The 14,060-nt window shown below is 37.7% G+C and overlaps 1 protein-coding gene across 1 annotated transcript in view; it reads left to right on the forward strand.

Moving 5' to 3' along the window:
• Positions 1–14,060, forward strand: part of MGA (MAX dimerization protein MGA) — a 99,684-nt gene that overhangs the window by 67,806 nt on the left and 17,818 nt on the right. Inside the window, 19 exon segments of the mRNA XM_028506376.2 lie at positions 1,003–1,061; positions 1,459–1,764; positions 1,766–1,977; positions 4,363–4,432; positions 4,434–4,515; positions 5,819–6,445; positions 11,817–11,842; positions 11,844–11,885; positions 11,887–11,937; positions 11,939–12,046; positions 12,048–12,111; positions 12,297–12,445; positions 12,447–12,614; positions 12,616–12,657; positions 12,659–12,709; positions 12,711–12,742; positions 12,744–12,781; positions 12,784–13,022; positions 13,025–13,795. Coding sequence (XP_028362177.1) covers positions 1,003–1,061; positions 1,459–1,764; positions 1,766–1,977; positions 4,363–4,432; positions 4,434–4,515; positions 5,819–6,445; positions 11,817–11,842; positions 11,844–11,885; positions 11,887–11,937; positions 11,939–12,046; positions 12,048–12,111; positions 12,297–12,445; positions 12,447–12,614; positions 12,616–12,657; positions 12,659–12,709; positions 12,711–12,742; positions 12,744–12,781; positions 12,784–13,022; positions 13,025–13,795 — 3,137 coding nt within the window.

Consider the following 14,060-nt stretch of genomic DNA (forward strand, 5'->3'; position numbering starts at 1 on the left):
TATTTATTTATTTATTTGAAGGAATTTTAAATGGGATGGTTTTCTTGGTTTCCCTTTCTGATAGTTCATTATTCATGTATAAAAATGAAGTTGATAATTCTGATTTATTTACTTAGTTTTGTATCCTGCTGCTTGACTCAATTTATCAGTTCTGGTAGTTTTTTGGTGGAATCTTCATGGTTCCCTCTATACAGTGTCATGTCATCTGCAAATAATGACAGTTTCACTTCTTCCTTTCCAGTTTGGATGCCTTTTATTTGTTCTTGTGTGATTGCTGTGGCTAGGAATTCAGTACTGTATTGAATAAGAGTGGTGAAAATAGACATCTCTGTCTTGTAAGTGATTTTCATTTTTAAATTTCTTTTAAAACCTTAGTCATATTGGCATCATTAGCTATTGAAATTTTCCCTTGGGTTCTCAATAGCTATAGCTGTTGGAGAAATGTAGAGGGAGAAAGGAAGGAATATCACTGATATTTATCTACCAGAGGCGACTGCCAAATTTGATGAGAGGTAATGTCTAGGAAATTAACTATTTGTTTTTGGTTTTGTTTCCTAACACTTTAGATACTTAAGCAGTGGTTTCCAACTTTTTGTTTTAAATCTCATTACACTCACAAAAAGTGAAACATTTTTTTTTATAGCACACTGAGGTAAGTTGAGGAGCCTGTTGGGTAGGATCTATATTCTGACATACCCGTAACTGTAGAACTTTGAGAGGCTCTGCTGTAGAAATTTAGGTTTTAATGAAATAGACATCTAGTTAACATGTTGCCATGAATATAAAACATGGTGAATTGAGTAATGTGGAAGTAGAGCAATCATATCTATATGTACAAAAGTAATTCAGAAGTATTTATAGTAGAATTAGATGTCCCGGCTAGTGTGGCTTCATGGATTGAGTGCTGGCTTGTGAACCAAATGGTTGCAGGTTCAATTCCCAGTTGGGGTGTAGAGCACACTTTTTAAAATACCAAAAACACTCTCTGTTGCTATTTTTTAGGATTGACTCTACCTATCACATGTATTGCCCTACCCTGTATTCGCCAGAGCATCTGGCGAGTATCTTTGCTTTGCCTATACGGATAGCAGAACACTATACTGAATAAACTTTAACCTTGCTTGTATTGGTTATGCTTTGTTTGCAGGATGACGCTTTCTCAGGTAATATTTATGAATTTTTAGAGCAGTCTTAAGTGGGACTCTCTTTTTATTAGAGAGCCTAGGTTTCAGGCAGTGACGACTGTTATAGCCTGATTCTCTGGAATCTTTCTTTTTCCTGGAAAACTCCAAATTATGAGTGTTAAATTATCATTGAAAAATACATGGAAATGGAACACTGGGCAGCTGTTGAATTTCTGTATGCCTGGCATTTTTCTGAGCTTTTAGGGAAAATATAAGTCTTTCAAAGTGAGTATAAAATGCTGTGATGTAGAAATATCTTTCAATTCTTTATCAGAATAAGAGCTGGAAGTCTTCCTGTAACGAAGGGGAATCCTCTTCTACCTCCTATGTGCATCAGAGGTCACCTGGTGGTCCCACCAAACTGATAGAAATCATCTCAGACTGCAACTGGGAGGAGGATAGGAACAAGATCTTGAGCATCTTATCCCAGCACATCAATAGCAACATGCCACAGTCACTTAAGGTGGGAAGCTTCATCATTGAGTTGGCTTCTAAGCGAAAGAGCCGGGGTGAGAAGAACCCCCCTGTTTATTCTTCTCGTGTGAAAATCTCTATGCCATCATGTCAAGACCAAGATGATTATGGCTGAGAAATCTGGATCAGAGACTCCTGATGGTCCATTATCCCCTGGGAAAATGGATGATATCTCTCCTGTGCAGACAGATGCCCTGGATTCAGTGAGGGAGAGATTACATGGAGGCAAAGGTCTGCCCTTTTATACAGGGCTCTCTCCTGCAGGGAAGCTTGTGGCCTATAAACGTAAACCCAGTTCAAGCACATCTGGGCTTATCCAGGTGAGAATTATCTTTAATCTGGATGCAGTACCTTTTTGTATTTAGGTAACATCTTTATTTTTCAGAGCCCTTTGTGGGCCTTATATCATTTATCTTCACATTTCCTGGGAACTGGGTAACAAAATCATTACCTCTTTTTGTAATAGGCCTAGGTTAGATGCATACCTAGAGTGAATTTTTGGCACATTTGTAAACAAATGTGGAGCCTAGTCTTCTCAGAAAGTTGTTCTGAGCTCTTTATTGCCTGGGCTCTAGTGATACTTCGGCAACCAAGCAACGATAGTAAGGGATTCAGGTTAGTTCTTAGAATTATTAGCAGAAAGCTTTCAAATAAAACAAGGCGAAATTGATTTTAAAATAGTGTATGTTTGGAAAATTGGAGAAAATTTTACTTTTGTAAGGTGTTACTCAAATACATAAAATTTAAAAAAATGAGCCACAATTTGCTGAAGATTTTTTTCTTTATATGATCATAGGGTTTTTGCCAGTGTAACCATTGTTGTAGGACAAATATCTCTATCCTTTCTGTTCAGTAATTCAGGCAGGTTGTATTAGTAAAAACTACCCTGGCATGTAGAAAATTCTTTAGAAAGAGAAGTTCTGAATTGAAATGTAATCAGAGTCAAAAAGGTTTTCTCCTCTTGCTTAGAGACATTAAATGCATTTTATATCCACATAGCAAATGTGTGGACATGTTTGACATTATTGCTAAGGTTACTTGACTTTATTAATTAGTTTGACCACTGCTCTGGGCTAAGGACTGTTCCAATGATAATATGGATGGATGATCTACTTAGTTAAAAACTTTCTGTTGCAGTTGATTCTTGGTGGTTTTATGTAACTGCTTCTGTTGGTGTTTCTTAAACTCTTTTATTGATAAGGAGAACAATGTTTTGTCTTTATTTCATTTATTAACTGATGCTTTGAGAGCAGAGACTTAATCTGAGGTAATTTCTAGAGAGACTAGACTCCCTGGAAATACAGGCATAGAAATTGTATTCTCTTCTCCTGTCTGGGGACTTAGAAAGCCACCATAAAATGCAAATTTGCATAAGGAGTCAGGCTACTGTGGACTTTTGGGGAAGCTGCTGAGTGGTATTCAGAGCCAGTCCCAAAGAAGCCAATTAGGAATATCTGATCTGAACACCACAGAGCCTGAAAAAACTATAAAGTTAAGTTCACTTCAGGATGGAATGATCACATTCTTTATACCAAACAAAGGCAAAGACATGGCTGATTTGTCTGGGAATAATAACAATTTTACTTAAGTAGCAGAGAGTAATTATGTTTTCTGTCTTTGAAGAGAGAGTAGCTTGTGGTAGCGATTCTCCTCACCAGTTCCTTACTAATTTGGAAAATCTGAGCTTCTCCACCTCACTCTATGCCTTCCTCTTAAGTGATATAAAGGAGAGACAAAAAAAGAATGTCTTGTTTATAGCCATCCAGCATTATGACTTAGAGAACGTGGCGAGAAACTTGGAAAGTTTTTGTTTTCTTTCTTTAAAAAAAACAAAAAACCAAAAACAAAACCGATTCTGCTTCCAAAAATAGTCTGTCAACTCAGCCAGTAGAGAAAAATCTTTACTTCATTCATTGCTTTTTTTCTTTTGAGAAATTAGTGACTATTTCAAAAATTACAATGAGCTTCTACTAACATTTATCTTGAGCCTGAGTTTTATCTAAGAGATGAAGAAAATACCTGCAAAGTTGAGTTTTTAGAAAACTCAAAGTGGAGGTGACTTTGTGACTTAGGTTATTGTAGACCCACCATATATTTCCCAAATGTGAAGGATAGTTTGAAAGAACTCTTGTGAGAGGGCTTCATTGGGCCTCTCTGATCTTGTCAGAGATTCTGGAGAATACTGTTAGTCATTTTTTTTGCTGATGGTTGTTAATAACTTAATCAGAATTGCTTATTGACAGGTAAAACAATTGGATGATTCCTTAGATTTGACTGTATCTTTTACATTTCTAGAATGCAGATATGATGAGTTTTTTAAATTCTCTGTTTCCAAATTACCAAAATGAAGTATTAGTTCAGGATGTCAGATGATGGCATTTTCTTTTCACCTCCTAGTTTAATTACTCAGATTATGCCAAATGGGAAAAGTCCATTTTTTCCCTTTAAGTCTGCAAAATAGACTTTTAAAACCTTGTTAAAATGAAACCCCTGTCAAGGGAGATGAGTTAGAAAGAGAATTTTATCTTTACAGAATTTCTCTTTGCCACTTGTTTCAGGTTAATGGTAAGAGTTACCCGCAGGCTAAGTTGCTATTGGGACAGATGGGGGCATTGCATCCAGCCATAGGCTAGCTGCTTATATCACAGGCAGGTTGCGACCCTCAGTCCTGGACCTCTCAACCCTCAGTACTGTCATCTCCAAGGGTAGCATCCAATGCCAAGGTGGCTGCATCCAGGAAACCACGTACCCTGTTGCCTTCAACATCCAATTCCAAAAACGGCATCCTCTTCTGGCACTACAACAAACCGCCCTGGGAAGAATCCGAAGGCATTTGTCCCTGCAAAAAGACCAATTGGTAAGTTGGGATATACAAATATGTTTTGGAAAGGCATGTAACTTGATGCTGGGCCAGTGGATACAATATGGAGGTTGTAAAAATAAGAGAAATAAAGAATTTGGCATTATTTTTATTCTCAATGTCTATCTTGCTCAGTTTCTTTCTTTTTTTTTTTTTTTTTAACATTTTGGAACTCTTCTGATGACCTATAATACTAGATGAATTGAACTCTGGTTAAATTTAGTGTTATTTCACAGACTTTAGACTTTTATTAATGTAGAAAAGACTTAGGTTTTAAATTTTGTTTTTTATTTTAATTTTAAAAACAGAAGATGTATTCTTAAATACTTTTCCTAATTTAATATTTTCCCTACAAGGACTGGTACCAATCATATATGTATGTTCCTTGAACTTACGAAACCATAGAGCTAGCAAAATCAAAGTGGGTTGAGGTAGTATAGGCTTAACGTATAGAAGGCTCTTGTAAAGCATAATTTTGGAAACATTGCTTTATTCTGATCATCCCTGTTCTGTGAATGAGAACCTGTTTTGCCTAATATTTTAGTGCTCGAGTCTGTAATAGATTACTTTCTTGAAAGCCATTTGTGTTTTAGCATTGAGAGTATATACAGTTGGTTTATTGAATTTCTCTTTCTGTTGTTTCAAATCTTTTTTTTTTTTTTAAGGAATGTTAAGTTAAATTGTCAATTACTGTATTTTTTCTTCCAATAGAAAATTGAAGTCTCTGGCTGAATGCTGGAGTTGTGTGAAGATGGAGTGATAGGCATTGTGTGCCTTACAAAGAACACATTTTAGCTCTTTTTAAAATAGTAGTGGTGATTTAAAAAGTAAACAGTCCTTTTCTGCCCTCTCACAAAAATGTCTTCATACAGTTTAGAAATATATGAAACTTAACTGTCTCATAAGAGGACTGTAATAAAAGGTAGATGTGCTGGGACAGGAGGGAAGTGGTAGAAAGAAGTTTTAAAATTAGAGTTGTGGGGGAAGTCTTTTACTTTATCTGTTGGAAGTTGTGTGCTGCTGTATTCTTTTTAGTGTCCTGGCAATTTGGCTATATTGTGTAGATAAAGCTTTTTAGTAGGAATACTCAATTTTAATCCCTTGTTAGAATGTAAAGGTTCGGTATGGGTTGAGGAAAGTGTTTGGTTTCTCTTTATGGAAATTGACACATATAATGCAGGTAGGTAGTACCTGTAAGAAATTGATCCAGTGGTGCACAAATAAATGTTGATAAACACAATCACTAAGAGGATAAGATATGAGAACTGAAGGTTTTTGACCTGCAAATTTTTATTTGCAGCGGCTCGACCCTCTCCTGGTGGTGTGTTCACACAGTTTGTGATGAGTAAAGTTGGAGCCCTGCAGCAGAAGATACCTGGAGTTAGCACACCCCAAACCCTAACAGGGCCACAGAAGTTCAGTATCAGACCTTCTCCAGTAATGGTCGTCACACCTGTGGTTTCTTCTGAGGCAGTTCAGGTGTGCAGCCCTGTGACTGCTGCTGTCACTACTACCACCCCTCAAGTGTTTTTAGAGAATGTTACTGCTGTGACACCTATGACTGCTATTTCTGACATGGGAACTAAAGAACCTACTTATCCTTCTGGTGCCACCACTGCAGGGGTTGTTGAGGTTTCTGAAACTAATACCAGCACCCCTGTAACATCTCCCCAGTCTACATCCACTGTGAACCTTATCAAAACGACTGGGATAACTACCCCTGTGGCTTCGGTTGCTTTTCCTAAATCTTTGGTAACATCTCCTCCAACCATAACTCTTCCTGTTGCTTCCACTGCCTCCACCTCCATAGTCGTAGTGACCACAGCTGCATCTTCCTCCATGGTGACCACACCAACTTCATCTCTTGGCTCTGTTCCCATTATACTCTCAGGAATTGATGGGAGTCCACCAGTGAGCCAGAGACCAGGTAAGGCCTAGATGTTACTAGCTGGTTTACTATATAGCTGTTTATATAACTTTGTGGTTGTGATAGGAGTACAGATATATCAGGGTAACAGTGTAGGTATAGGTGTAGGTGTTTTCTGCTCTAACATGATACGTGTATTCCTGAAAATCTTGGCATTCTGCAAAACTGAACAGTAAAAATAATAGAGCTCATGGTTAATATAGGGTTAGGACAAATCACTGAAAAATGTATACAACTTCATTACTAGAGCACTGTTAAAAACCATAAATGGTACATTGGAGAGAAATTGAACAGCTTTGACAGGTGGTTTAGTGGGGCTGGAGATTTCCTCAAGATACTAAAAATAGTAAAAAATACAAGAATGGAAATGGTGGCTGAAGGGTACTGAAATAATTCATATGAGAGTGGAGCTGTGAGCCAGGAGAGTAGCTATTAAGGTGCGCACAGGAGAAGTTGCAATTTGTTGTGTACTGAGAGCTAGGGAAGCACATCTTTGAGGAGAGCACCGAATGTAGGGGCTCCATTTTGGGGGCTGGGATGGGGTAGTGCATAATTTTTTTTATTAAAAAGGTAAGATTGCAGGCTTCTGCTTATGCTGCAGTCGAACAGAGGGCTTTTTGTTGTTGTTGTCTTTGCTAATGCTTCAATTTTTTGGTCCCCTTTCCTAGGAAAAAATCATTTGCAAATCAGCCCAACTCCCATATACTACTGACATTGTTCTCCTACTTAATTATTATACATGAACTATTTGAAATAGAAATATGGAGACTGTTTCTTTGCTTAGGACTCTAATATTTTATGTGTTTATCAACTTTTTATTTAAAATTTTTCTCATTGGCTTATGTTAAGTGAATTTGAAATAGGAGTATTTTAGACTTTGGTAATTTTTCTATTTTAATTTAACTAAAGTAAGTAGTTTTCTTAGCGCACTCGGAGAGGAATTACTGTGGAAAAGAGTGAGAGACTTTGCCAGCTTTGAGGGAAAATAAATAGCCAACAGTAGTTCTTCTTGGTTATTGATGTTTTTACTACTAAATTTGCCTTTAGTGACATGGTCCAAATGCCTGTTGATATCTTAGGAAAGAAGTGTCTTGGGAGTTAGTTATAAGTTGAAGTTCTGTTGGAAGGAAAAGTGAATCAATATTAAATGTGTTTGTCTCTGCTTTCTCCCCCTAATAAGCACATAAAAAATGGTTAGTTTAATTTATCACTTTGGAAATGAGATCATTGTTGATGAAACTGCTTTGATTTCCTATTGAATCTCAAAGTTTACTGTATTTGCCATGTATAATGTGCTCCTGTGCATAATGCGTACTCATGCGTTGTGCACATTATATGCAGGACTATTATACCCATGGTATGTAATCATTATACATGGCAAAATACAGCTGTATGTTTTCTAAACCATAGTGATTCCAACCTTTCTTTATATTTTTAAATCTGTCATGAAATTATAAAGTCATTGAGCTTTTTGTAATTCATTGTTTCTCCCAATTTTAGTCACTCATTATACATTCATGTACTTTGCTCTCATTCCTGTTTGTACTATGGTGACTTTTTAAATTTAAATCAACTCATTTGTATAATTAAGTTTATTTTTAAAAGGAGCAATCTTCTTGTACTTGGAAACCACCATTCCTTGCTAAAATAGAGGTTAACCCCGTAAATAAATGCACTGGAAAACAATAATAAAAATGATAAGTTCTAGCTAGATATTCTAGTATGTTCTTAGCATGTGGCCTGCTCTCTCTTAATGAGAAAGCTAGAAAATGCTGGCATAATATTAAAGACATACATAAAACACTGGTACTTTTGTATCAAATCAAAAGATTAAAATTGAAAAGTGAATTACTTTTCTGACAATGTGATATAGGGTTATTTTATATTTATAAACCACCTAAAACCTATCTGTAATACCACTTGAAAAAATACTAATGTTAACAGATTTTCTAATCTGCTTATTTACAAATGGAGCTAACTTAGATAACTGCTACAGCTGAGGAAGTTTGTAATTTTTGTTTAGGTTCAGAGAGGGTCCCAACTCAGGCAATTAAATATGTGTGCTTTTTCATTTGACTTCCCTTTTTTCTCTCTTGCCCCTTCTTGTCCTCCCACATTTTAGTAAACAATGGCATTGTTAGCATGAAAGGTAGTGTATGTGTATTAAAGGTTGCTTTCATTCTTGGAACTGGAATAATTTCGAATCACTTTCTAAAATTTAATTTAAATGGAAATGTACAGGAAATTAATGCTTTATCATGTTTCTTAATTCACATATAATAGATGAATGTGTTGTTTTTTTTGGTTTAAATTGCACACTTTTTTTCATAAAGTTTGGTTTTTGTGTTTTATTTTTCAAGAGAAAGTCATGGATCTCCTATGTATAATTTGTCATGTTAGGAACTTGACTTTCTTTTAGAAATTTGATATGTTTCATGGGCAGAGTGCCTGTCTGATAGGATATTATATGTTAAACTAAGTCTTTGTGTTGTCTGGTTTGATGATTTTTCTATTTAGTGACAAAATAATGAAAAGATTTATTAACAATTTAAATAATTTCACTATTTGAATGGTATTGTTAGATCAGTTTCATTTATGCTTATTATCATAATTCCTACCTCTTTATCCCCATGGCCAGAAATCTGTCTGTAGATTACTTTTTAAAAAAAATATTTTATTGATTATGCTATTATAGTTGTCCCATTTACCCCTTTATTCCTCTACACCCTGCACACCCCCTCTCAACCACATTCCCCTCCTTTAGTTCATGTCCATGGGTCATACATACAAAGTGTCTTTGGCTTCCTTCATTCCTATATTAACCTTACCCTCTCCCTATTTTCTACCTACCATCTATGCTACTTATTCTCTGTACCTTTTGCCCCTTTTTCCCCCTCCCACTCCCCTGTTGATAACCCTCTATGTGGTCTCCATTTCTGTGGTCTATTCCTGTTTGTAGTTGCTTAGTTTGCTTTTGTTTTTGTTATAGGTGTGGTTGTTAATAATTGTGAGTTTGCTGTCATTTTACTGTTCATATTTTTATCTTCTTTTCTTAGATAATCCCTTTAACATTTCATAAAATAAGGGCTTGGTGATGATGAACTCCTTTAACTTGACCTTATGTGGGAAGCACTTTATCTGCCTTTCCATTCTAAATGATAGCTTTGCTGGGTAGAGCAAGTTTGGGTGTAGGTCCCTTGCCTTCATGACTTGGAATACTTCTTTCCAGCCCCTCTTGCCTATAAGGTCTCTTTTATGAAATCAGCTGACAGTCTGATGGGAACTCCTTTGTAGGTAACTGCCTCCTTATCTCTTGCTGCTTCTAGGATTCTCTCTTTATTTTTAATCTTGGCTAAAGTAATTATCATGTGCCTTAGTGTGTTTCTTCTTGGGTCCAACTTCTTTGGGACTCTCTGAGCTTCCTGGACTTTGTGGAAGTCTATTTCCTTTGCCAGAATGGGGAAGTTCTTCCTTAATTGTTCAAATAAGTTTTCCACTTGTTGCTCTTCCTCTTCCCTTTCTGGTACCCCTATAATTCGGATGTTGGAACGTTTAAAGGTGTCCTGGAGGGTTCCTAAGCTTCTCGTTTTTTGAATTCTTGTTTCGCATTCTGTTCTGGTTGAATGTTCTCTCTTCCTTCTGGTCCACACTGTTGATTTTGAGTCCCAGTTTCCTTACCCATCTCTATTGGTTCCCATGTGCATTTTCCTTCATTCTTTTATGGTAACCTGCATTTTTTTTTCATCTAATTTGAGACCAAAATCAACCAATTCTGTGAGCTTCCTGATCACCAGTGTTTTGAACTGTGCATCCGATAGGTTAGCTATCTCTTGGTTGCTCAAGAGCATGAGTCCTGGGGCACTGATTTGTGCTTCTGTTTGAGCCTTTCTCTCTCTCTCTCTTTTTTTGGTCTGTTAACTCCTGTTACGGTGAGGGGGCGGAGCCTTAGGTGTTTACCAGGGCTTGGCACCCCAGTTGCTAGATTGTATGTGGGGGAGCGGGCAGGGGCGGGAGGGAACAATGGCAGTAGCTCCGTTCTCCTGCACCTCAGTCCCTTCCCTGGGATCCTGGGTTGCGGGATCTGCCCTGCTCCACAATTGCTGCCTCACAGGGTCTGCCGGCTGCCGCTTGCGTACTCAGGGTCCACCCGCTGCGATCTTGGGGCGCCCCAGATGTCTTACGCGCTCCCGGTTGCCTTATGCACCCAATTCTCCCTGTTCTCTGCTCGGTGACCCCTTGCCTGGCTGCTCTTCTCCGCTGCTCCTACTGGTCTACTGGTCTGGATGAACGGGTCTATTTCAACTTCTTGGCTGTCTGACTTCCATTCAGATCAATTCTCTGTCAGTTCTAGGTGTTACTCTGCCTCTAAATTGTTGTTCCAATCTTGGTTGTGTGTGGAGGTGCGGTGCGTCCACCTGTGCCTCCATCTTGCCGGAAGTCCTCTGTTTTTTTGTGTTTTTAAATTTGTCGTTTCTTTCTTTTGGTTGTGCGAGTAGGCGCAGTGTGTCCTGTCTACTTATGCCTGCATCTTGGCTGGAAGTCCCTCAGAAACCTCTGTTGTAGATTACTTACATTATTTTTTTCCATGTCTTTGGTATTTCTAAATTCTCTTCCAAGCATTAAAGTGCATCTTTAGGTACCATTAATGGTTTTTAAATCTCTTAATTCACATCTTCTTGATTTAAATTCTTTGCGTTTTCTGTTTTTTTTGGTTTTTGGTTTTTTTTTTTAGAACTGTCTTTTGCTTCTTACCTAACCAGGCTTTATTTCCTACTTCTTTGATATCTCTTAATTTCATTCCATTTGGAATGGAATTAAATTGTATTTTTCTTCTTTATGAAAATAATTTCCACAAATCTTTACACTTATTTGACAGTGAATTTTAAAAGTCAAGAAGTATTTCATACTTCTTGATTTTTAGTCCTTTATCTTATTTGAATATGACCTGTGAAAACTAAGTCATAAATCTAGTAAGTGTTACAGCCTGAATTTTAAAGTTGAGGAAGGGAATTTTGTCATGAATGACCTCTTTAGCTTTAATGACATTCCAGATTTAGAGGCCTAACTCATGTTTTTTATTAGGTAGCATTATCTTTTAAATGCGCCTGTTGACAATTGATGTTTTTTTCCCCCCCCTTACATTTAACCAGCCTAAATGTAAGGCTGCAATGTCTGATTAATATTTAGGTTTAAGATAAATTGTTCTCAGCCATAGGACTATTAAATAATGTTATCGAGATATACAGGATTTCACCAGTTTTATAATTCAAATTAGAAGTTATTTGTAGCATCATCAGAATCTATGTCATATTTTTCCTACACGTATTAAAAGGGAAATTCTGATAATATGGTTCTGTTTCCTGTTTTTCAGAAAATGCCCCACAGATTCCAGTGGCCTACTCCGCAGGTTTCTCCTAACCCAGTGAAACGTGCTGGACCATCGATTGTTGTTGATTCAAGTACAGCAGGGTTCCCCTACTCTTAGACCTGTCCTCAAACACACAACTTCCAGGACATCGGATGGTCTTGCAACCTATTAGGAGCCCAGTGGAATGAACCTTTTCAGGCAACCCTAATGGGCAGATTGTCCAGCTCCTCCCGTTTGCATCAGCTTCGAAGCTCTAATACCCAGCCCAACTTGCAGCCTGTCATGTTTCGGAACCCAGGTATAAAACTGGAGATCTTCTGATGAGTTTTTCTTTTGTTGAATCAATTTGAATATATGATACGTTAATATACCAGATTGGTCTTTCTTAGTCTCTTAAAGTCACATGTCCAAAAAAAGAAAAGCATACCGTGGAAGTCTTAATATGGGCAGTTGGTGATTTTCAAGTTTCCTTTTTCTTACCAGGGTCTGTGATGGGAATCCGGTTACCCACTCCTTCCAAGCCTTCAGAGACTCCGCCATCGGCTGCTTCATCCTCTACTTTTTCAGTTATGAGTCCTGTATTCCAGGCTTGTTTGGGTCTTCTCCAGCATGTGAATGTTATCACTCAGGCAACCATCATTGCTTTCTTCTGGACCTAGCTTTGTGTCTCAGTCTGGTACATTGACCCTGAGGATTTCCCCTCCTGACCCACAAGCTTTGCAAGTAAAACAACCTCTGAAACCAAAATAACCTATATGCTCAGGAGGACAGCCTGCTGGTACAGCCAGCCTCATTCCTCTTCCAGTCTGGTAGTTTTGCCTTGTTGCAGCTTCCAGGACAAAAGCCCTGTTCCCAGCTCCATTCTTCAACATGTTGCTTCTCTTCAGATGAAGAGAGGAGTCCCAAAATGCAGACCAGAAAGACGGAACAAGCTTTTAAAAGAGAACAGGATACTAAGAAGGTGCTACATTCGAAGGAGAAGCTATAGACTCCGAGGCTAATGTAATAAAGCAAAACTCAGGAGCAGCTGCCTCAGAAGAAACCCTGACTGGTAACGTGGAAGATGGGGGATGATCATTTAGATGAAGAATTCCATTTACAGAAGAAGGTCCTGTTAAGCCTTCTGAGCACTCGTGTATCACTGGGTCACATACAAATGAAGACTATAAAGATGTTGATGAAGATGGGATTAGGAATCATAACACTTCCAAAAGAAAAAGCTAACTCTTCTAGAAGTTAAGACCATTTCTGAAAGAGCCAGTAATGTGACAGTCCAAAGTATAAGTAATATGCAGCTTAAAAAACTTGGTAATGTGAAAGTGGAACAGCACTGTTTAGAGGAAAAATCAAATAAATTTCCAATCATCTCTAAGGAAGACTGTAAACTCGAATTATCAGGGAATACAGTTGTGGAGGAGCATCAGTCTAATCCACAGCCAGAGGCCAAGGAGAAGGGACATGGTGACTCTCTAATGGACAGTCTTAGGGAGAAATGGAGAAAACATCTAAAGGGCCCATTGACCCAGAAATGTGTTGGAACTTCACAAGAGTTCAAAAAAGAGGCAGACGAACAGTTAATTAAAGAAAGAAAGACTTGTCAGGAAAGTTCAGATTTGTTTCATCAGGAACAACCCATCTCTGATTTACTTGGAAAAAGTGGAACTGCTGAGAATACCAGAGTTTTAAAAACTGAATGTGATTCTTGGAGTAGGATTTCTAGTTCTTCAGCCTTCTCCATTGTTCCTAGGAGAGCTACAAAAGGGAGCAGAGGGGAAGGACATTTTCAAGGTCACTTCCTGCTATCAAGAGAACAGATAGAACCAAAGCAAGAGAAAAAGGGTGGGAGAAGCAATCCTGACTTAAATGTTTTGGATTTGGAAGAAGAAGACGAAGATGAGAATGAGAAAACCGATGATTCTATTGATGAGATTGTGGATGTTGTTTCTGACTACCAGAGTGAGGAGGTTGATGATGTAGAAAAGGTGGTGAGCCCATTTTTGTTGTGACTGAAACCTCAAGGATTTAAATGATTTATTAGAGACAGTAGCTTTTCAGAAGAATCACTAAGACCTTTATGCAATTGGATGCCTAGATTTAGACCATAATTAAATGACTTTGTAGTTTTAGTCTGTGTCAGTCAGGTAACATTTACTGAGCTTATATTGTTCTTGAGACTTGTCTGATATTTTGGAAAGGCTGGCTTAAGCCTTTGGGGAATAGATATTTTAGATTCCCTATCAAGTTAGG

This window comes from Phyllostomus discolor, chromosome 1 (assembly GCF_004126475.2).
Source record: "Phyllostomus discolor isolate MPI-MPIP mPhyDis1 chromosome 1, mPhyDis1.pri.v3, whole genome shotgun sequence".
NCBI lineage: Eukaryota > Metazoa > Chordata > Mammalia > Chiroptera > Phyllostomidae > Phyllostomus > Phyllostomus discolor.